The 20871-nt window shown below is 28.0% G+C and overlaps 3 protein-coding genes across 5 annotated transcripts; all 3 read right to left on the bottom strand.

The window, feature by feature from the left end:
- Window positions 1-6: 6 nt before the first annotated feature.
- On the bottom strand, window positions 7-6024 carry LOC124919057 (probable DNA helicase MCM9). Of its 3 annotated transcripts, none has more exons than XM_047459187.1 (19): window positions 5796-6024; window positions 5603-5705; window positions 5425-5524; window positions 5206-5344; window positions 5072-5138; window positions 4780-4954; window positions 3747-3846; window positions 3490-3587; window positions 3316-3381; window positions 3033-3125; window positions 2476-2592; window positions 2062-2134; window positions 1914-1980; window positions 1306-1387; window positions 1073-1194; window positions 922-992; window positions 679-836; window positions 449-601; window positions 7-160 (listed from the first exon to the last, which is right to left on the bottom strand). In XM_047459187.1, the coding sequence occupies exons 1-19, from the start codon at window positions 5918-5920 to the stop codon at window positions 75-77; spliced, it is 1995 nt and encodes a 664-aa protein (XP_047315143.1). In that variant the 5' UTR covers window positions 5921-6024; the 3' UTR covers window positions 7-74. The 3 variants fall into 3 exon arrangements, with proteins under 3 accessions (XP_047315143.1, XP_047315144.1, XP_047315145.1); XM_047459188.1 differs by having other exon boundaries at window positions 922-989; XM_047459189.1 differs by having other exon boundaries at window positions 5425-5521.
- A 1713-nt stretch (window positions 6025-7737) lies between these two features.
- LOC124919056 (14-3-3-like protein 16R) lies at window positions 7738-9069 on the bottom strand. Its single transcript, XM_047459186.1, has 4 exons — window positions 8492-9069; window positions 8281-8403; window positions 8092-8208; window positions 7738-8004 (listed from the first exon to the last, which is right to left on the bottom strand). The coding sequence occupies exons 1-4, from the start codon at window positions 8975-8977 to the stop codon at window positions 7942-7944; spliced, it is 789 nt and encodes a 262-aa protein (XP_047315142.1). The 5' UTR covers window positions 8978-9069; the 3' UTR covers window positions 7738-7941.
- Window positions 9070-11665: 2596 nt separating this feature from the next.
- On the bottom strand, window positions 11666-12778 carry LOC124921788 (protein EXORDIUM-like 2). Its single transcript, XM_047462491.1, has one exon. It carries the CDS (start codon window positions 12730-12732, stop codon window positions 11830-11832), a length of 903 nt encoding a protein of 300 aa, XP_047318447.1. The 5' UTR covers window positions 12733-12778; the 3' UTR covers window positions 11666-11829.
- Between the last annotated feature and the right edge of the window lie 8093 nt (window positions 12779-20871).

The raw sequence follows: 20871 nt of genomic DNA, 5'->3' as shown, positions 1-20871 counted from the left end.
ATAAAGCTTTAATTATCATTGTATAGTTCAGAAATTAGATAAAAACAAGTTAGAAATTACCTCATTTAGTATAATCAGGTAACATGCTCTCTTATGTTCACATCAGGAAAGTCATCAACGAATCTGAGCTTTTCAAGGATCAGACTTTCCTGCTTTGCATCTATTATCTTTGTGTAAGTAAACAGAAAAAACTCATATATCATTCCAATTATCAATTAAAAACCTTATTTTATTTTTTGTAAAATTTAAATATAAAGAATATTTTAATAATGCAACCCTAAACCCTAACCCAAATAACCCCAAAAATTAACCATTTTCTCATCCGACAATGTTTTCTCAAAAATTAAAATGGATTATTTTAGAAAATATATATCAAACACAATCTCAAGGTGTTGTAAGACACGCAGACGGTATTTAAATTTGAATGTATGCTGATACAAAAGGATACATTCTTGGTCAGGATTCTCTGTGAAATTGGAGTGGAGTGCATTTCCAGCACTGTCGACTATAGCCGAGGTTGTCATGGATGCCTCAATACACAAGATGGCTGTTATGGCATCTAATCTTGTCACTTCATTTCTGAACATTAATTTTGCATGTGCTGCATAAAAATCACTTAATGGTTGAGGAAACAGACAATTGCATATCATATGATGATATTGGTAAATATATTCACACCTTGAGCAAGGCGGATTAAACTTTCGAGCATTCGAACTGTCGTCCTTGCTGCATTTTGAGTTGCTGATCTTCTTTGCAATTGATAATAGCTTGTTATTACTCTTTCAGCCTCCTTTGTGAGGACGGGTTTGAAATGCCCTTTCGCAAAATAAATATACCTGTAGATATCTGGATGGTGTCAAACTTAAGAAGCAGAAGAAGAAAAACATCATCCAACCAAATCCACAGCATCTTTGAAATCACCTCCTAAGCATTTCCAGTGGCCATACTCTTGCCCGATCTTCTTCAGCCTTGTCTTTCTCAGGTTCATCCTGCTGATTATCTCAAATAATCATAAGTTCAGTTTCATGCCAACACTCCATGAAGGTTTTTGTGGGTATTAGTGGTAGGTTACCTCAGCAAGAATGTGAGAAGAAACAACTGCATCCCATTCTGGGTTTTTTGTGTCCAATAGGACTATGACTATATCAAATCTGCTTAGCAATGGCCCAGAGAGTGCAGTGTTGACAGATAAAGCTAGATTCAGTTAAGCAATTAATTTTATGAAGATGTGAGAGAGCCTAGTTGTAAAACAAGAATAAGTTGGGAAGGCAGTTCTTGTTGATGAATGAAAATGAAGAAGGATACGTTGAGTTGGATCGTATTGTCCCTTGGGATTTGTTGCACCAAAGACAATTGTCTTAGTACTAAGGGTTGTTACTAATCCAGCCTGAAATAGTAAGTAAGAAATCCATTGGGGATCATTGGTACCAAAACAAGTACAGAACCTAAAAACTGTAAATCAATAAAGTAAATTTGGTAAACTCAAAAAGCAAACCCATAAACACCTCAAATGGAAGAAAAACAAATTGCACAATGGCAAACATATGTTTCTTATGTGATAGCAGGGAGGAGTCTATCAACCACATTCGGATTCTAACCTTTTCGTATCTGTTTTTTCACTCCTGTTTATTTTGTTTTGCGGAAAGAAAAATAAACGGAAAGAATGAGAATAACAAATACAAAAGGGTTAGAATATGAATCCATTCTTTCTGTATATTATAATTGTTCAAAAGTGAACTCACTTTGTGTTCACAACTTTTTATGACATAAAAGTTTACCTTCTTTTTAAAAAATAAATAACAGCATGAATTTTTTTTAACTAATTATCCATTTTTTAAAGATGTTCAAGAACATTAAAGATCGAGAAAATAAATATTTTACATCTACTATAATTCAACTTATGGGTATTTTACCTTTGCAACACTGATGGTCTGTTGCTCCATTGCTTCATGTATGGTTGCCCTGTCATGCTCCCTCATACTGCAAGGGAAAATGTAATGTCATATTCAACTCTTCAGTAACAATATTCAGGATCATTAACGTAAGAATAAGGGGTCATACCTATCAAATTCGTCTATGCAACAAAGACCACCATCAGCTAATACAAGGGCGCCAGCTTCTAACATCCACTCCCCTGAAAAGATCAGCAAATACTTGTTTAACGTTCTTTCATCATACTACTAGCTAACAAATGGCCTCTGTACAATCCACTTCAAAGAGGTTCAATTAAATGATTCAGGGTATTTTGATATTTTAACTGCGAGATAGCATAATTTTTTTTTTTTTTAAATGTCAACTTTTATTAAAAAAAAGCGCAAGATGAGTTTAAAGTTTAAACGTTACAAAGGGGAAGGGAAAAACGAAAGCAAGAAATAAGAAAATAACGTAAGAATTTAATTGAGATAGCATAAATTTAACTTGAAAGAAAAAAAAAATCAAAATGTGACTATTAGGCTAGGAGGGAAGAGGTACCACCTCCATCCTTTACTGCAGTGACAGTCAATCCGGCGCTGGTGCTTCCTAATCCAGTTGTAATTACTGATCTGTTGCTCAGTTTAGCAGCAAACTTCAAGAATTGTGACTTTCCAGTACCTTCATTGAATTTGATTGAAACATTAATCTAGCAGAATCCATTTGGACAAAGATAACTATTGCATAAGAGAATAGGATAAATTGTTCAAGTTCTATGAAGTTTTTTGATAAAATTGAAAACTGAAAATTAAATGCTAAATGTTGAATTGAATTTTAAGTGCCGAATTTGTTAAGTTTCTAGAAAATAAATGTTGAATCAACCAAATTAAAATATCTATACTTAGACTATTTTACCATTATAAAGACGTAATTTGATTAATTCCACACAAGTTAAAGTTGTCTTTTAGAAGCTCCTACTCATTCATAGCTTAACAAATTAAGCTTCTTTTTTATCTTAATGTTGATATTATTCTAAATAATTAAATAATTTTAAATAATAGTTATCAAATAAACTTAATTCAAAGAAGCAAAATTAGTCATTCAGATAAGTGAGCAGCTACCTGGGTCACCAACTAAAAGCAGATGAGATTCTCCACGAACTTTTGTCCCAGAAGCATCAACATGTTGCACGCCTCCAATAAGTGTTAAAGCAACTACATTGAGAAAATAAAATAAACCCTCATTTGATATTTGAAGTCTTTCTAGATGGTCCATACAAGAAAATGCATGCCACTTTTGTTTTATTGCAATAGAAATGCCTAACTGCATATAAATTGAAGAGTTACATTAACAATCTTACAAGTAACTTGAAAAAATGATAGTTGGACATTGAATGAGAAAAACCTGCAAGCTTTACAGTAAAGAGTCCAAAAATTTGTGGACATATGGCTTGGAGAATGGCATTCCTCCCTGATATAGTTTATAGACAATTTATGCAAATTATAATTGTAAGGTGATATAGGTGGTGATATAGGTTAAAGACAAATCATCTCAATCTGTCTGTAAAATGGTCTTCACCTTTTAGAGGGGAATCTTTGAAATCAAACCAAAACTTCTTGAATGTCATGATAACTTCATCTGGAATATCTATGCCTGACCTCAGCTCATTAGTTCTCCTAGAAGTGAAGGAAATACAGGCAAAGTGTATCAGAACAAGAAATTACTTTTATTATTTATCTACCTATAAATCAATAATAACATAGAGCACCATGTGAAAGGCCAAACTCTGACATTAATTGGATTCTCAAACAAAAATTAGGGTTAACTAAGATTACCTCACATGATTTGCAACTAAAACAGGTTCAAGGTCACAACGCACATCCTTTAAATCTGAGGACCATCTTGCTGTCAAAATCCCAGTGACAATTACATCATCTGCAAACAAATTAGCTAACAAATATTATAAATCCAACATGGGCATAATGTTGTTTGAGAAGTTATTACATGAAATATGAGAGGCAAATGGTGTGATAAATTCAGGATAAACTTCATGTTGTTCTTTTAATAGGATTATGGCCAGGTTTGTTTGCAGCATATCGATGCAATAAGAAATTCAATGATATCGCTTATCAATCACGGATTGGTTTGATTCCCCATTTTGGGTGAAATCACCAAATAACAGAAGAGAGTTTTTTGTTATGTTTATTATTGGTTTGTTTGATAACAAAGCTTATCACTTAAACTAAATGAAGTACTTATTTGAATTAAGTTTGTTGATAATAGTTATTTAAAATTACTTAATTATTTAAATTCAACTCAAATTAAGTTTTAAAAATTAAGCTAAAATATTGCTTAATTTGGTAAGCTATGAATGTCATAACTTGGTAATCTAGTAAAATCTTCCAAAAGACAACTTTTAACCCCCAAAATTAATCTAATTATAGTTATTATAAGGGTAAAATAGTATTTAAGTAGCTTCGGACATTAATTCCAAATCAACTTACATACCAACTACTTACAACTTAGATATTTTCCTTTAGTTTTTAGTTTGCCGAGACTTAACTCATTCAGCACTTAAAATTCAGCATTTAGCACTAAAATTTTGTTTTATTAAAATCTAACAATTGTTATGTTTGATGGTAAGCCATGTATGTTGTTAAAAATTAAACCATGATATTGAATGAAAACTGAATAAATTTACCTACATTTAATACAAGAATATATGTGGAAAAGCCAGACATGGAGCAATAGAATTAATGCTTATGATCAACAATATTTGCACCTCCATTATCATGTAAATTAACAGGCTATAAAAAATAATGAAAGGCTTTCTTAACAGATATTAGATCAAGATTAAGAACAATGTACCTCCAGCTTTAACAACATCAACAAGATCATCCTTCAAAATGACAGGAATTGAACGCGGGATAGCACCAACACCCAAGAGTTGAGTACTTTCTTGGATTTTAATTTCTTGATAATCATGGCAGACTATAGTATTTTCTATGAACTGAAAACTGGTACTTTCACATACTCTAAAATTCTGTTATTCAAACAAAAACAAGTCACAAATTAAATGTCAAATACAAAGATCATTCTTCCATGTGAGGTCAGATTATTCCTATTTTGAATATGAAATATGGAACCTAGGATGTTGAACCTGGGAAGGACATGATAATGGTTGTGTAATGCTATTACTAGTTTCCAGATCAGGATAGACCTTGAACCTATCAGAAAATGTGTAATAATTTAGTAACTGCAGAAAAATAAAACATTAAGAAACCAAATCAGAACCTATGCTTGCATTTTTTGCAAATAAACTCTCTTTCTCCTTCAATCATCTTCACTGCTCCAGACCGAACTACAGTTCCTTTAACAGTGAGAAGAATCCCTCTATGTTTAGCCCTTATACGTCCAATAGTCGGACAAGTCTCTGCAGATACCCAAACTATCACATATAAACAAACCAATTGACCAATTTGACATTAAAATTGAGTTCAATCTAATTCTAACCAGGACACTCTAGTGGAGAACCACTAATATTAATCCGAACATGCACCATTTCCTTAACACTAGCATTCTCGCAATTTCTGAGATCTCCATATACGACCTTCTGTTAACCGATCACAATATAGAATAAATCAAACGTCGGTTACCGAAAAGAGAAGCAGAGTTGGAGATGGAAGAGTACCTCGGCCCATTTAGCTGCGTCGTCAAACAAGGGCAGAAATTCTGAAGGTTGAGAGAAAACAAGATACGCAAGCTGCTGATTGTCATCCATTAACTCTGCATAACTTAGAGGAAGAGAAGAAAGAGTGTTGAGAAAGAAGAATACATCAGATGAAACTTACAAGAGAGAAAGAGTGTGTAATTTGGAGAATTACTCCACATAGAGAGAGTAACTATGGCGAGGATCCGGTGAAAGAATAACGGAACGTAGCTGATCGGAGCAACGACGTATCAGAAAGGCTGCCAATTCTTTACCGGGACCGGCTGCTTGTCCTTCCATTTTCGCAGAGAAGGAGAAAGAGGGGAGAGGATTTTAAGGCGGGAAAGTTTACTCTATAGTCTCTGCAATAAGGGCTAGTTTCATCTCATTCTATTCATTTTCAATTGTATTATATTTGGCTTTGGCTTATTTGGAGTGTTCTTATTGAAAACATTTCTCGAGAAAAGCTGGCTTGAGGCGGTTAAATTTACGGGTCTAAAACAATGGAGTTATATTGTTATTATTTTTTGTTGAATAATTTAGTTTGAGAGAAATTATAAAAATTTTAAAATTTCAAACGATGGTTGCAGATCTTTCATAATACTACTATCATCTACTGATTGTTCATTGCCTTTGAAAGATCTAAGCACACATTAATTTCTTCGCAGTTTGATTAAACGATTATCCATTTATTAATTTTGTTGTGTAGAATTATCTCTCAATTTTCTTAGAAATTAATGCAATTTACTTGCACTCAACATTATAATTGGGGACGATAAAAAAGAGATTCAAAATTTGAAAGAATTCATTAGTAGCCGATTCGACACCAAAGATCTCAGACCCCTCAATATTTTTCTAGGAATGGAACTTGTCCGATCAAAGAAGGGGATCTCTTTATCTCGAAGGAAGTATATCATAGACCTTTTAAAGGAAATGGGAATGCTTAGATGTAAGTCTACTGACACCCCATGAATTCAGTCTACAAATTTGAAAATAACAACGACGATACTCCAACCGATAAAGGTAGATATCAGCGACTCGTGGGAAGACTCCTATACTTATCTCACACTGGTCCCGACATTGACTTCGCAGTAAGTGTTGTTAGCAAATTCATGAATCGACCTTTCGAATATCATATGAACACAGTTTTCAAGATTTTAAGGTACCTAAAAGATTCTCCAAGAAAATGCCTTCTATTCACAAGTAAAAACGACAAATCAATTCGTGTGTTTACCGATGCCAATTGGGCCGAGAACATTATTAACAAAAAATTCACATCTGGATATTGTTCATTTGTATGGGGCAATCTCGTCACATGGAGAAAGAATAAACAATATGTTGTCGCTCGGAGTAGTGCCGAAGCTGAGTATCGTTCTCTTGCACTCAGAATTTGTGAAAAAAATTGGATACGTCGTATCCTTGAAGAGTTAGGATTGTCTCCTAATTGACTTATTCAAATTATGTGTGACAACCAAGTTACAATCAGTATTGCAAATAATCTGGTTCATCATGATAGAACCAAACACATTGAAATTGATCGTCACTTCATTTATGAAACGTCAACAAATGGTTTATTACATCATTTACATCATATCACGCAATCAGGTGGCTGACATACTCACCAAAGCCCTTCCCAAATCGAATTTTGAGAAATTATGTGGCAAGTTGTGAACTCTCAATATCTATTACCCAATTTGAGGAGAATGTAGAATTATCTCTCCATATTCTTGGAAATTGATACAATTTACTTGCACTCAACATTATTTACTCTACCTATTGGATTGATTATTTAAAAAATATATATATTCGGCTTATTCAAAATGATACTTTCTTCCAATTTTTGTTCTTTAGATGACTTTGTTCTTAATCCACTATATATTTTTTTCATTGGTGATGTTGACTTGTTTAGATAGTATTCTTAATCCATGATAGAGACTTGTTTAAATGATATTCTTAATCCATGATAGGGACTTTTTCTTAATCCATGATAGAGACTTCTTTAAGATAATATTCCTAAAAAAAGTCCATAACATATTTCTATTTGATCTTCAATCTTCATCTCTAATGGTCTAGAATAAGGAAAAGGTAAAAGTAAAGAAGAATAAGAATTGATTAACAACTAAAAGCACTGCTGCTTTTTATGATTGATAACTGTGGAAATAAGGAAACATAGTTTGGAAATTGAAGGTTTTGATACCAAATCCTAGACAAATACATAATAATAGAATAAACGACATAGTTACTTCTTCTCCAGTTCAAAAACAGACCGAGAAGGAAGACGTCATAAGGTAAGATAAGGTAATGTAAGGTGCGGTGTTCAGTTAGGCTCCTCCTTCTTCATCGCGTTTTGGTGCAGCTTCCTTAATCTCATCGCCACCATCATCCTATACAATAACAATCAAGATTCCAGCAAACCATTTTAATGGAATACATCAATTAATTGTGGTTAATCAATCAAAACAAGTTATAACCTGCATGTCTGATGTCCACAAGGTCAAATTATCGCGAAGGAGTTGCATTATCAGAGTGCTATCCTTGTATGAATCCTCTCCCAATGTATCCAATTCAGCTATTGCCTCATCAAATGCCTGATTCATTCATTTCATTCCAAAAGAATCACCAATCTGATTGTAACTCATGAATTCAGAATAAAATCTCACCTGCTTTGCAAGACTACATGCTCTATCAGGTGAATTCAGAATCTCATAGTAAAACACAGAGAAATTGAGAGCCAGACCGAGACGAATCGGATGTGTAGGCGGCAGCTCTGAGTTTGCTATATCCTGCAACAAAATGAAACAATCGATGTCAGAATCATCTAGCCCTAGAATTATAATAGATTATTATGATTAGGTTAGAAAAAGTGAAAACCTGAGCAGCTTTATAGGCATTGAGAGTATTCTCAGCAGCATCTTTCCTCTCTCCACTAGTCTTAAACTCAGCAAGATACCTATGATAATCACCTTTCATTTTCAGATAAAACACCTTAGAATCACCGCTAGCAGCCGATGGAATCAACTTCGATTCAAGCAATTTCAGAATTCCATCACAGATCGAAGACAACTCCGTCTCGATCTTACTACGATACTCCTTAATCGACGCAACGTGATCTGCGTTTCCGCGAGACTCTTCCTTCTGTTCAATAGATGAAATAATCCTCCACGAAGCACGATGTGCACCGATAACGTTCTTGTAAGCGACAGAAAGGAGATTACGTTCCTCGACAGAGAGTTCTTCTGATTCCGCCATGGAATTGGCGACTTTCTCCATGAATTGAACCATCTCTTCGTACCGCTCGGCCTGCTCGGCAAGCTTCGCCATGTAAACGTTCTCTTCACGAGCCGATGGGGCTGCCATTTCAGAGAAATAACTGAATCAGATCTGATCTAAGAAAAGGTCGCAAAAGGGAAGAACGAGAGTAGTGGGGAATGGAGAAAGAGGATACACGATTCTTTCTTTTATAGGTGGAGAAAGAGAGAGAGAAATTTTAGTTACGTTTTTATTTTCTTACTTAACTTCCATTTTTAAATTTTATTTGTCGGTATCAAAACAATAATTTAATAAAATTATTTTATTTTATAACTAAATTAATATATTTTTTTTGTTAAGTTGACTTGGTAAATTCATTCTTATTTCTGTGTGATGAGGATTATTTTTCTCAACTAGTTGTTATGAGTTTGACATTGTATTTTATTTTTGGGGTTCAAAGCAATTGACCAATTTTAAAAATAATCTACAAGTTGTGATATAGAACTTTAAGTTTTTTTTTTATTCAAGTTTGCAACTTGAATGATAATAGTTGACTATGGTGATAATTTTGATCTCATGATTAATGAGATACAATGGGGACATGTATGACATTTTGGTATGAACCTTAATAAACCACACTTTTCTAAACAAAATACTATGCTTTGTTTATAAGATTTGTTCGGAATCTATTTTTTTCATTAACGGTATTTGAATTTGAGACGTTAAATATAGTATAGAATAATAAAACCCTCTTGAATCCCGCTTAAACTAAGTAGATTGTGACTATAAATTAGAATACAACTATATCGTTGTGCATAACTAAGTTGAAAAATGATAGTAAATATAAACTATATATAATAATATGTCTAATAGATTATTCATACTTACTTTCATTGGGTAGTATTGTGTTTGAATGAGTGATTTAAAATGAATTGAGTAATCGCTTATGAAGAGGTGGATGATAGTAACTTTCTAAATAAAATAAAAGAATACATTATCCATCAAAGTTATTAAGTATTATAAATAATTTATAGATAAATAAGTTTAGACAGTTCAATTTGCATAACTAAAAGTAATATTTAGACCTTATTTTGAAGTATTTAAAAGTAATTATTGATCAATATATTTCAATGGGCCTCTCCAACACCAGGCTTATCAAAGAGAATGAGCCCATAATATTTAGGGCTGCTAACATCTTAGAGCTTGTTTGATGTGCTTATTAAGACTCACTTCCTGTAGTTGGTGATGGCAAGTTCTTTGGCGACGTTGATAGAGACAACCTCTTTGGCGTCTTTCGATCCTACTGGTGTTTTCCTCGAACAACGTTTTATTTTATTGACCTACAAATTGTTCAAAAACATATTTATGATCGTGATGTTGAAACTCTTGATAAAACTTTAGTTCGAATTATTTAGCCGAAGTTAGAGGAGATGTTATGACCATTCAGATGTAACGCAAATAATTTATCAATGCAAGATTTTAGTTGGCCTAGTTGAATTGGCTTTTGTTTTGTGGTTTTATGTTCCTTTTCTAATTTTGGTTCTTAAGCATTACTTATATTAAAATGTTTATTTTATTGGATTAGTTGTTTCATAGTATATATGTTACCTCCTCACCTTTTAAACAAAATAATTAAAATATGCTACCCTCAAGCATATACTAAGGATAATGAAATTGTTGAGTACTTTTAAACAAAAACTTTTAAAAAATAAAATAAGACAAACTTAGTAATGGAACTAGGAGCCAATAGCCCCAATATCTTTTCTCACCCACTAGTATCAATAATGATTAATGAACATATGTTTAGAATAACTTTTGGGTCCATCAATCATTTTTTCCTATTAGATATTTTCTTATTGATTAGGATTCTTTTAGAATAATTTTGCACTATTTAAACAACATTGATGGTTGTTACTTTTAAAAGAATAATAATTTTTTTAATAAAAATATTAATATTTGATAATAAATTGAGTAATTTAATAGATAAAATAATTTTGATTATAGTGAATTTAAAAAATAAAAAACTCAACAAAAAGAATGTTTTTCTTTTAAATTAAAGAGTTAAAAGTCACCTCATTTTGAATTTAATTAGAATCAAAATATACTGTTTCAAATCATTTATATCATGTTCACATTCAAAAGATTAAATACTTAATATGTGATGTCTAATTTGATTGATAGCTCCTCATAAGTTTTGGATTGATTGGATGATATAACAAACTTACCTAATTTGAGTATTCATTCAAATTATTTTTAGGTGTATTATTTCCTTTTGAAAAGAAACCATCCAACATTCAATTTCATGTGCTATTATTATAATTTTTAACGTTTTCTTATAAGGTTTCAAAGATGTTTCCTAATTTGGATTAGGAAGTGGTCAAAAAGTTATACGTGAGTTTCAACTTAAAACGTAAATAAGAGATTTTTTTGAATACAAGAATTAAACCAGTACCAGTTTCGTTTAGCTAGTTTAGTTTGGCTCGTGCCAGGGTAAAGGGTGCACTTCGCATTGAGGTGCTACTCGGAAACTACTTCGCATTGAGGTGCTACTCGGAAACTAGAGGTGGGAAGAAGCAGGCACATCAGCCAACACCAAGTTTAGGAAGCCGGGGTTAGTGATTCTCACCAAATTGATTTCAATCTTTCCAACAAGACTGACTGCCCCTTGATTTTTCAATCTTTCCAACAAGACTGCCCCCTTGTCTTTAAGTTAAGATGCTCTCTCCAAATTGATTTCAATAACTAGACTGGTAAAAAAAACTTAAAACTAATTTCCCACTATTTACCATAATTCCATACATCAAATACACATATTTTTATTTTTTTCTCATAAAAAGAAAAGGAATTTTTACATTGTGACATAAAACGACAAACCAAACTTTACCATTTCCCCATACTCTCCCCCCATCCTACATACATACACATCCACACCTCTCTCTCTCTCTCTCCTCTCTCTAAATTCAAACCAGGGTAAAACATTTAGACGTAGTTGGGTCCCACATAGCCGGTAACAAATACTTCCTCCCATTAACCCCATGCGCATTATAGCTCGCTCCAGTTTCCTTATCCACCAATACCTCACCCGTATAACCCGGATAAGCACCCGACCCAAATACCCCAGTACAAGCCGTAACCGCCTCTAACGGCGCCGTCACCGGACCTTGAAAATACCCGTTCTTAAACGGATTCGTTATAGTCCCCGCCAACACAGTAGCCAGATTTATCACCATCCCGTCAACTCCAACATCGCCGTTAGGCGCAACCAACGGCGCCGTCTGTGGCCCGTATATCGGCTGATGAAAAGGCCAAGCACACTGACCCGGACACTGAGTCTCCGAGTTACCCACCCACGCGTAAACCAATCGACTCGTCTTAAATCGAACCGAACCATGTGTCCCACATCGACTGCAGAAACCGCCTACTGTCACGTCATTCGCCGTTAACACGATATTAACGGAGTTAATCACTCCGTTAGTTTTAGAAGCCAACGAAATCAGATGTTTATCCGTTAACGATTTCCCGAGAGAATACTCTTCATTGAGTATCTGTTTTCCTAATACAAGGGCGGCGGCGCCGCCCTTGTATTTCTCCGTTATCTTCCACCACGAGTTAACGGAAGGAGACGGTGACGGCGATTGTAGAGAGAGAATGAAATCTAGTATTATCGTACGTTGGACAGGAGTGAATTTACCATACCAGATTAGGTTAACGTCGATCTTTCCTTTTAACAGAGTACCGTTGTGGTATTTCAATATCAATGGCTGTTCTTTCACCAGGGCGGAACTGGACGGCTGGATCGAGAGGATGAAGATGAGTAGAAGGAAAGGAACTGTAGTGGCAAGATGGTAATTTGATGACATCATTGGGATGGGGGAGGATTTCAGGGTTTTGAATTTTGGAGTGATGAAGAAGAGAAAGGAGAAGGTAGATTTATATAAGGGGGGATAATAGGGGTATGGGAGACAGCTGTATAGTGAGAGGTGTCAATTTTAGGGTTACACGTGGCATGAATTGGTTGGTTCTTGCCAGACTGTATGGTTCTCTTATAGATGACGTGGTTAGTCTTCTATATGATCGTGACTATCTCTCCATATATTTTATTATGTATCCTTTGAAAATTCATTAGTTTGTAAATTATGTCTATTTTTTTAGATAAAAAAAAAATTATGTGTTTTTGACTTGTTTTTTAATTTAACTATCCATAAATTTATCAATTATATTATTAAATATTATTAATTTTAATTTTTTTTATAAAAAAACATTCACTTTTTTAAAAACATACTGCATTAATATTTTTTAAATAAACACTGAGACTTTCTTCGTATGTATTGAAAGTTTTAAAAAAATAATAATAATCATGGATGATTTTGAAAAAATGATGATTATTTTTTATAAAAATAATTAAATATATTAATATATATAAATATAATAATTTAAAATATAAGGTATTTTAGTATTTTGGTTAATAAAATGAGTGAGGTGATTGTTGAGAAGTGATTGATCAAAAAAATGATTTTGTTTGAGTTTTTAAAATAACACAATGTCTTGTTCTCTTTGGGTTATTTGAAAACTTAAACAAAATCAATTTTCTAATTAATCATTTCTCAACAATCATATCACTCATTTCATTAACCAAAATACTAAAATACTCTCTATTTTAAATTATTATTTTTTATTTTATTTATATATATCAATATCTTTTAAGTTATTTTATCAAAAATAATCATTACCAAATCATTATTATTTTCAACCTGTAAATTTAAAAAAAAAACAAAACAGCCCGAACCAGGCCAAAAAGAACAAGTGATCATGACCATAATTTGAAATTCATAAATTTGTAAATTATATATGTTTATTAGTTTAGATAATCCAATTTTGTAAATTATATTTTTCTTAAAGAATTTAAGATTTAATTATAGACTATTTACTTTTTTTTATATATAACAAACATTATCATTTCAAATAAAAAAATTGTTGCATTTGGAATCATTTGCCCTTAGAAATTTATTTAATTTAATTTAATATAACATTATTTATCAATTATTTCATTAATTACTTCACTAAATTAATTAACTAAAATACTAACCTCTTGTTTGATTTTGGATTATTTAAATAACCAAAAAAACTCAATAATCACTACACTCTTATCCATCAAATCAATCAATTTATTAATCAAAAGTACTAAAATACTCTATATTTTATATTATTATTATTTATTTTATTTATATATCAATAAATATTTAAGTCTATTTATAAAAAAAAAAAAAAAATACAACCACCGATCATTATTTTTTTTCCCTTTGAGTTATTTCAATACGGGTTGGTTAGAATTAGGGTTATTTGAATAACTTGAAGAGTAAAAAAAATATAATAATTTAATAAAAGACTTAATATTGATATATATAAAAAATAAAATATATATATTTTTAATATTTTAGATAATTGATTGAATTGACTATGATAGAATGGATGAAAATGAAGTAAAATAATGTTGGAGTATTATTAAATATTAATATATTAAGTCTTTTTGAAATAAATATTAACCTCCTCAAAATCACATTCTATCAATATTTTTTAAATAAACTTATTTTATTTAAATATTCTTTACCCAGTTTGGTTATTGTGTATCTTATAAACTTGTTTGATATCGAGTTATTTTAGATTTTTACTATATAGAACTTTCAAATATATTTATTTATGAGAAAAATTATTTGGAGAAAAGTAACTTAATTATTAAAATTATTGCTTAATAAATGTTAGATTGTAGGGTTGTGCTAATTTAATAAAAGTTAAATATATATATATATATATATATATATATATATATATATATATATATATATATTATATATAGTTGTAGTATTTATATTAATAAATCAAGTGATTGAATGGTTGAAATAAATAATACGTGATATTAGAATTTTGAAGAAAAAATATCCAACATGAAGTTTAACAGCTTGTTGATCTTTATTTATTATAGATATTTTTTTTGCTTTATCTAATTTTTTTTGTAAATGTATGGGTCATTTGAATTTTAAATGTCAATTTATATTTAAAATATAAATTTAATAAAATTATAACAAGAATTTTGTATTGTAATTGATAAATTAATTGATTTAATTATGAGAATTAAAATGATGTGATGAAGAGGTTATTAAGAAAGAAAAAAACTCAAAAAGAAATCCAAGAAAACAATCAAGATCAAACAAGCTCTAATAATAACACATCTTCCTTTGTATGTATTTTTTTCTTGAATTTTGGTAAGTAGCAAGAACATGATAGTATGTTGTATTTTATTGTTTTGTTATTGAAGTTTTAAAGATAACGTGTAGAGGTTGTTTCAAGTTTCAACAATGTTATGCCAAATGTCACAAATCCCCTTTAAAGTTTGTGATTTGATTACTCAATTTTATTGTCGAGCATATTTGGGGATTCATTATTTATGTTTGCTAGGAGTAGTCATTTCAAACTATAATTACGATTTTAGAGGTTGGTGGTGTGATGGAGTTTATTTTAAATTAAAAAAGAAATTTGAAATATGGTTTGGTTTAATTTTTTAAATAACTCAAACAAAATTAAATATCATTTTACTACTCTCTCATTCAACACTTCACTCAAATCATTAACAAAAAATACTAAAAGACATTTTATTTAAAATTATTATTATTTTTATTTTATTAATATATATCAATATCTTGTAAATCTTTTTATCAAAATAATTATTAAATTCTTAAAATTATCAACAATTATTTTTTTGTAAGAGTTAGATGATTATTTTGGATAAAAAGACATAAAAGGTATTGATATATATAAAAAAATTTTAAAAAAAAAACATTTTAAAATATAAGGCATTTTTGTATTTTTGTCAATAAAATAAGTGATAAAACTAATTTGGTAAAGATAAATAAAAACCTAAGGCCTTGTTTTCTTTGGGTTATTTTAAAAACTCAAACAAAATCAATTTTTCTATCAATCACTCGTCAATAATTACATAACTAATTTTATTAACCAAAATACTAAAATATTATATATTTTAAATTATTACTTTTTATTTTATTTATATATATCAATATCCTTTAAGGCCTTGTTCGGATTGAAGTTTTAAAAAACATAGAGGGAGAAAAATATAATGATTGGTAATAATTTTGAGGAGTTGGTGATTATTTTTGGTAAAAAGATTTAAAAGGTATTGATATATATAAATAAAATAAAAAATAATAATTTAAAATACATGGTATTTTAGTATTGGAAAAAAGCTCACTTTGACGTAGGTACTTGTGCAACTAGCTCACTTAAACGTATGAACTAATAAAAAGTCATTTAAACGTATGTACTATCAAAAATTGGCTCATTTAACCTATTTAAGTAACCATAGTTAACTTTTATTTTTAAATTTATATATTTATATTAATATATTTTCTCTCTCTTTACTTTTCATTTATTACTAATGAACTCTCTATTTTTATTTTTTTTATAATTTTTTATTATTTATATATAAGTATTTATGATTGATTATTTAAATTTTATTATATATATATATATAGGAGCATTCATCATTAATCATTTTAACTCTATATTTTTTCTTCTTTTTTATATTCACATTAATTATTAATTATTTTAAAATTGTTTAATCCCGATAATTGAATATAACAATGAAAATTCTTTCAGCAATAAAAATCCTTTAACACAAAAATAAATTAATTAAGAATTAAGAATTTAATAATAATAAAAACTCATTCATCAAACGCTAAAAGAGTAATAATCAAATATTAGATAAAACAATTCATTTACTACTAATATAAGTCGTGAATAAAAATTAAATACAAAATTATTAATTTCATTTTTATTTATATTAAACTAGATAAGAAAAAACTGTTTTTTATTTTTATTATATTAAATTAAATAAGAAAAAACTCTTCAAAAAAATATTACAGTAAAACATAAAATTCATAAATAAGTTTTTAATTTTTTAAAAAAATTAAGAATTTAAGAAATATTAGAAATAAAAACTAATAAAAAAAAAGATGAAATATAAAAGAGAAGTTAATATTAAAATAATAAAACATTTAAGAATAAAATAAATTACATAGTTTAATTAATGAAAAGAAAGGAGAGGAAAAATATATTAATATTTAATTAATACATATATAAATTTAAAAATAAAAATTAATCATGGTTATTAAAATAGGTTAAATGAGCCAATTTTTGATAGTACACATGTTTAAATAACCTTTTATTAGTACATACGTCTAAGTGAGCTAGTTGTACAAGTACATACGTCTAAGTGAGCTTTTTTCCTTTAATATTTTGGTTAATGAAATAAATGATGTGACTGATGAGAAGTAATTGATTAGAAAATTGATTTTTGTTTGTTTTTTTTTAACCCAAAAGGAACAAGCCTTAAGGCCTTGTTCTATACAGATTTTTACTTTAATCTTTACCAAATTAATTTTCCAGTCAATCACTTCTCACCAATCACATCACTCATTTCATTAATCAAAATACTAAAATACCTTCTAATTTAAATTATTATTTTGTATTTTATTTATATATATCAATACTTTTTAAGTATTTTTACCAAAAAATAATTATTATCTACTCAAAATCATCACCCATCATTCAATTTTTCTTTCTCTTGGTTATTGAAAAACTCATAACCGAACAAGACCTAAGAGCATGTCCAACACACAAGACCTCTGTCCATTTATTTTGTTAAATCATTCTTCCATCTCAGCTGAAAGCGGACACATATTGTACTTTGACAAAACACTGCAATACTTTCGCTCTTTTCTCTGAATAATTAAAATGTTATTTTTATTTGAGACTATTTTAAGTATTATAAAATTACATAATTAATAGCAGTCTCTGTATATTATATTATATAATAATTAATAAAGTCAGAGTTGAGCATGTCCGACATAGAGGGCGTTGCCCTCCTTTTTTGCTTTTATACACAACGCAGAAAATTAACAAAATCAATGACCGACTTTTTTACACGCTGTCCAATGCGGACACAGGTAATGTGCTGCATACCAAAATTAATTTTCACCTCCTCAAAATTATTAATCAATATTAATTTTTTCTCTCTCTAGGTTTAAAAAAACTCAATTTAAATCATATCTAAGGAGAGAACAAGGCCTTAAAGATAAATAAAGTAATGTTTGATTTTATTTGAATTTAAAAAAATAAATCAACAAACTATTGGAGCTTGTTGGTAGTTTATTTTTTTAGACTTCGTTTATTTAATAAATGTTAATTTGGCGGTAATTTTGTGTAAATGATATTATTTTAGTACAAATTTAAAAATACTAATATATAATGATATATTTTTTATATAATAAAGAATGTTCTCATATTTTAATTAATAAATTGTCCATATAATATAATTGATAAGGGAGTGATAAAATTATATTTAATTGTTTGTTAATATAAATCCATCTTAATAAGACCAATTTATTGAGTGGCTATGTATATAATTGTAGAATTTGAGACCATACTTTTAGGTTATTTAATTAAATAATAAAGAGAGAAGAAATAATGATGATGATCGATGATTTTGAAAAAATGATAATATATTTTTTTTAAATAAATTTTAATAATTTAAAATAAAAAGTATTTTATTATTTTAATTAATGAATTAATTAATTTAATAAATTAAAAAAAGTGATCTGGTTGAGTTGTATGAAACACGGCTTATATCTTTTTTAGGGTTAAAATTGAAATTGACTACGCACACAGATGTTGTTGTCACTTGTTACATCGACAATAATAAGCTTTGAAAAGATAACCTCAATGTTTTGGATGTTTGTGCCTTTTACAGATAACTATGATATCACACATATATATATATATATTATATAATGGACTTGTTTGATCTTTTGCTTTTTGCTTTTTATAGGGATTAAAAAGAAGATATCTTAGGCCTTGATCTAATCAAGGTTTTTTCAAAAAAATAATAAATGATGGTAATTTTGAGGGATAGAGATATTTTTGACTTAAATTTTTTTTAAATATAATAATATATAATAATAAAATAAAATATATATATATATATATATGGAATGACATGTTAGTTAAAAAAAAATTAATAAGAAAGAATTAAATGATTTAATATATAATAAAAAATAAATAACATTTTTTATTTTAATTATTAAAATAACTTAAAATAAACAAAGTTGATACTTAAAAAATATTGTAGAATGAATTATTAAAATATCATTTTATATTTAAATTTTAAATTTAATAAAAATACAATAATAATAGATAATTTAATCTTGAATTTGATTTTGATTTTTTTATTTATAAAAAATATTTTTTTATTGCATTCCTAATATTATAACTATTAAATAATTTAATTTATTAATTAAATATTTTTATTTTATTTTTAATTTGTATTTTAAATATATATATCTTTTAAATAATTTTTTTTATCAAAACATATTTATTTTTTAAAAATTCATGCATTTTTTAGGAAACTCATTTTAGCTAATGATTTAATTATTAAAATTATAACAAACTCATTTTGTTTATAAATTCAGTTTTTTTTTTCTATCTCTAGTCTTGTTTTTTAAAAAATTATATGAAGAAAAAAATAATGATTGATTTTGATTTTGAGAAACGATTATTATTTTTGATAAAAAAAATAAAAATGTATTGATTTATATAAATAAAATAAAAAATAATAATTTAAAATAGAAGGTATTTAGTATTTAAAATGTGGTAGTTAAGAAGTGATTAATTATAAAATTGATTTTGATTGAGTTTATTAAAAAAAATAAGCTCTAAGATTTTTTTTCCCTTTTTTTTTTCTTTATTTTTTATAAAAAATATTTTTTTTTTATATATTTGTATAAAATAATAATACTAAAACATACATTTAAATATATATACTATATAATGCATATGGTAGTTTTTTAAAATCTAGAAGGAGAAAAAATTAATAATGGTTGATTATTTTGAGTAAGTAATTATTATTTTTAGTAAAATAATTTAAATTTATTGTTATACCTAAATAAAATAATAATTTAAAATATATGGTATTTTAATATTTAATTAATAAAATGAGTTATATGAGAGTTGATGGGAAATTATTTGAGAAAATAATTTTTTTTTGAGTTATTTTAAAATTAAGAAAACCAGGAATATTTTTACCTATTCATTTTTCATACACAAGGTCATCCGATAAATTTATTATAAGTATATATTCTCTTTCAACTAATTTTTATTTATTATTTAAAATAATATAATATTATTTTTAAAATATTAATTATAGTTTGTTAGATAACACAAATAAACAAAATATTTTAAAAAATAGCATACTATTATATTATGAAACAAAATTTTAAAAAATAAATACTAAACAAACTTTTATATGTAATTTTTTAATTTTATTTAATAATTTTTAAACATACTCTTTCCTCTAATATATTTTTTATGTTGGTTTGTTGTAACTAAAATTTAAAATCATGTATTAATAAAAATTAATATATTAATAGAATTTATTTTAAAATAATTTATTTTTTAATTTAAATAATTTATTAATATTTAAAATTAAGTTAATAAAATATATATATATATATAATATTATTAAATATTATTACAAATATAAAAATAAATAAACTTTTCTTATAAACGGAATCAAATTTATTCTAAAGTTATCTATCAAAATAATTTGTTCTCAACTTATCTGATAATAGGTTACACAAAAGTTACTATAATTTTATTTCTTATTTAGGTTATTTTACGTTTAATTTTGAGTGTTTAACATTTCTGTAATAACTTTTTACAATAATTTTACGAAATAAATTAACATAAAAAATTATAATTAAACGTCAAATTATATCAAAAACGGAATAAACTGGAACATTATACCCATAATAATTTATGTTAGTAAATTTTTGTATAAATATTTCATAATTTATTAAAATATCAAATTTAATAATGAGGAAATGATCTCACGCGTGATAGTAGTTTAAAGCAGCACTATTATTGAAATCCGTGCT

The sequence above is a fragment of the Impatiens glandulifera genome, chromosome 1 (genome assembly GCF_907164915.1).
Source record: "Impatiens glandulifera chromosome 1, dImpGla2.1, whole genome shotgun sequence".
Taxonomy (NCBI): domain Eukaryota; kingdom Viridiplantae; phylum Streptophyta; class Magnoliopsida; order Ericales; family Balsaminaceae; genus Impatiens; species Impatiens glandulifera.
Note: the sequence above shows the minus strand (reverse complement) of the source record. Positions and strands in the feature narration are given on the sequence as shown.

Bases quoted from the DNA above. Each gene is read 5' to 3' on its own strand.
- LOC124919057 (XM_047459187.1), bottom strand. From the start codon at position 5,920: ATGGAAGGACAAGCAGCCGGTCCCGGTAAAGAATTGGCAGCCTTTCTG. The intron at 5,525-5,602 runs GTACTCTTCCAT...ATCGGTTAACAG, and splicing joins ACGCAGCTAAATGGGCCGAG to AAGGTCGTATATGGAGATCT. The intron at 2,593-3,032 runs GTAGCTGCTCAC...AATTCAATGAAG, and splicing joins GCTTTTAGTTGGTGACCCAG to GTACTGGAAAGTCACAATTC.
- LOC124919056 (XM_047459186.1), bottom strand. From the start codon at position 8,977: ATGGCAGCCCCATCGGCTCGTGAAGAGAACGTTTACATGGCGAAGCTT. The intron at 8,404-8,491 runs GTTTTCACTTTT...ATTTTGTTGCAG, and splicing joins ATGCCTATAAAGCTGCTCAG to GATATAGCAAACTCAGAGCT. The intron at 8,005-8,091 runs GTTATAACTTGT...GTTATTGTATAG, and splicing joins TGTGGACATCAGACATGCAG to GATGATGGTGGCGATGAGAT.
- LOC124921788 (XM_047462491.1), bottom strand. From the start codon at position 12,732: ATGATGTCATCAAATTACCATCTTGCCACTACAGTTCCTTTCCTTCTA.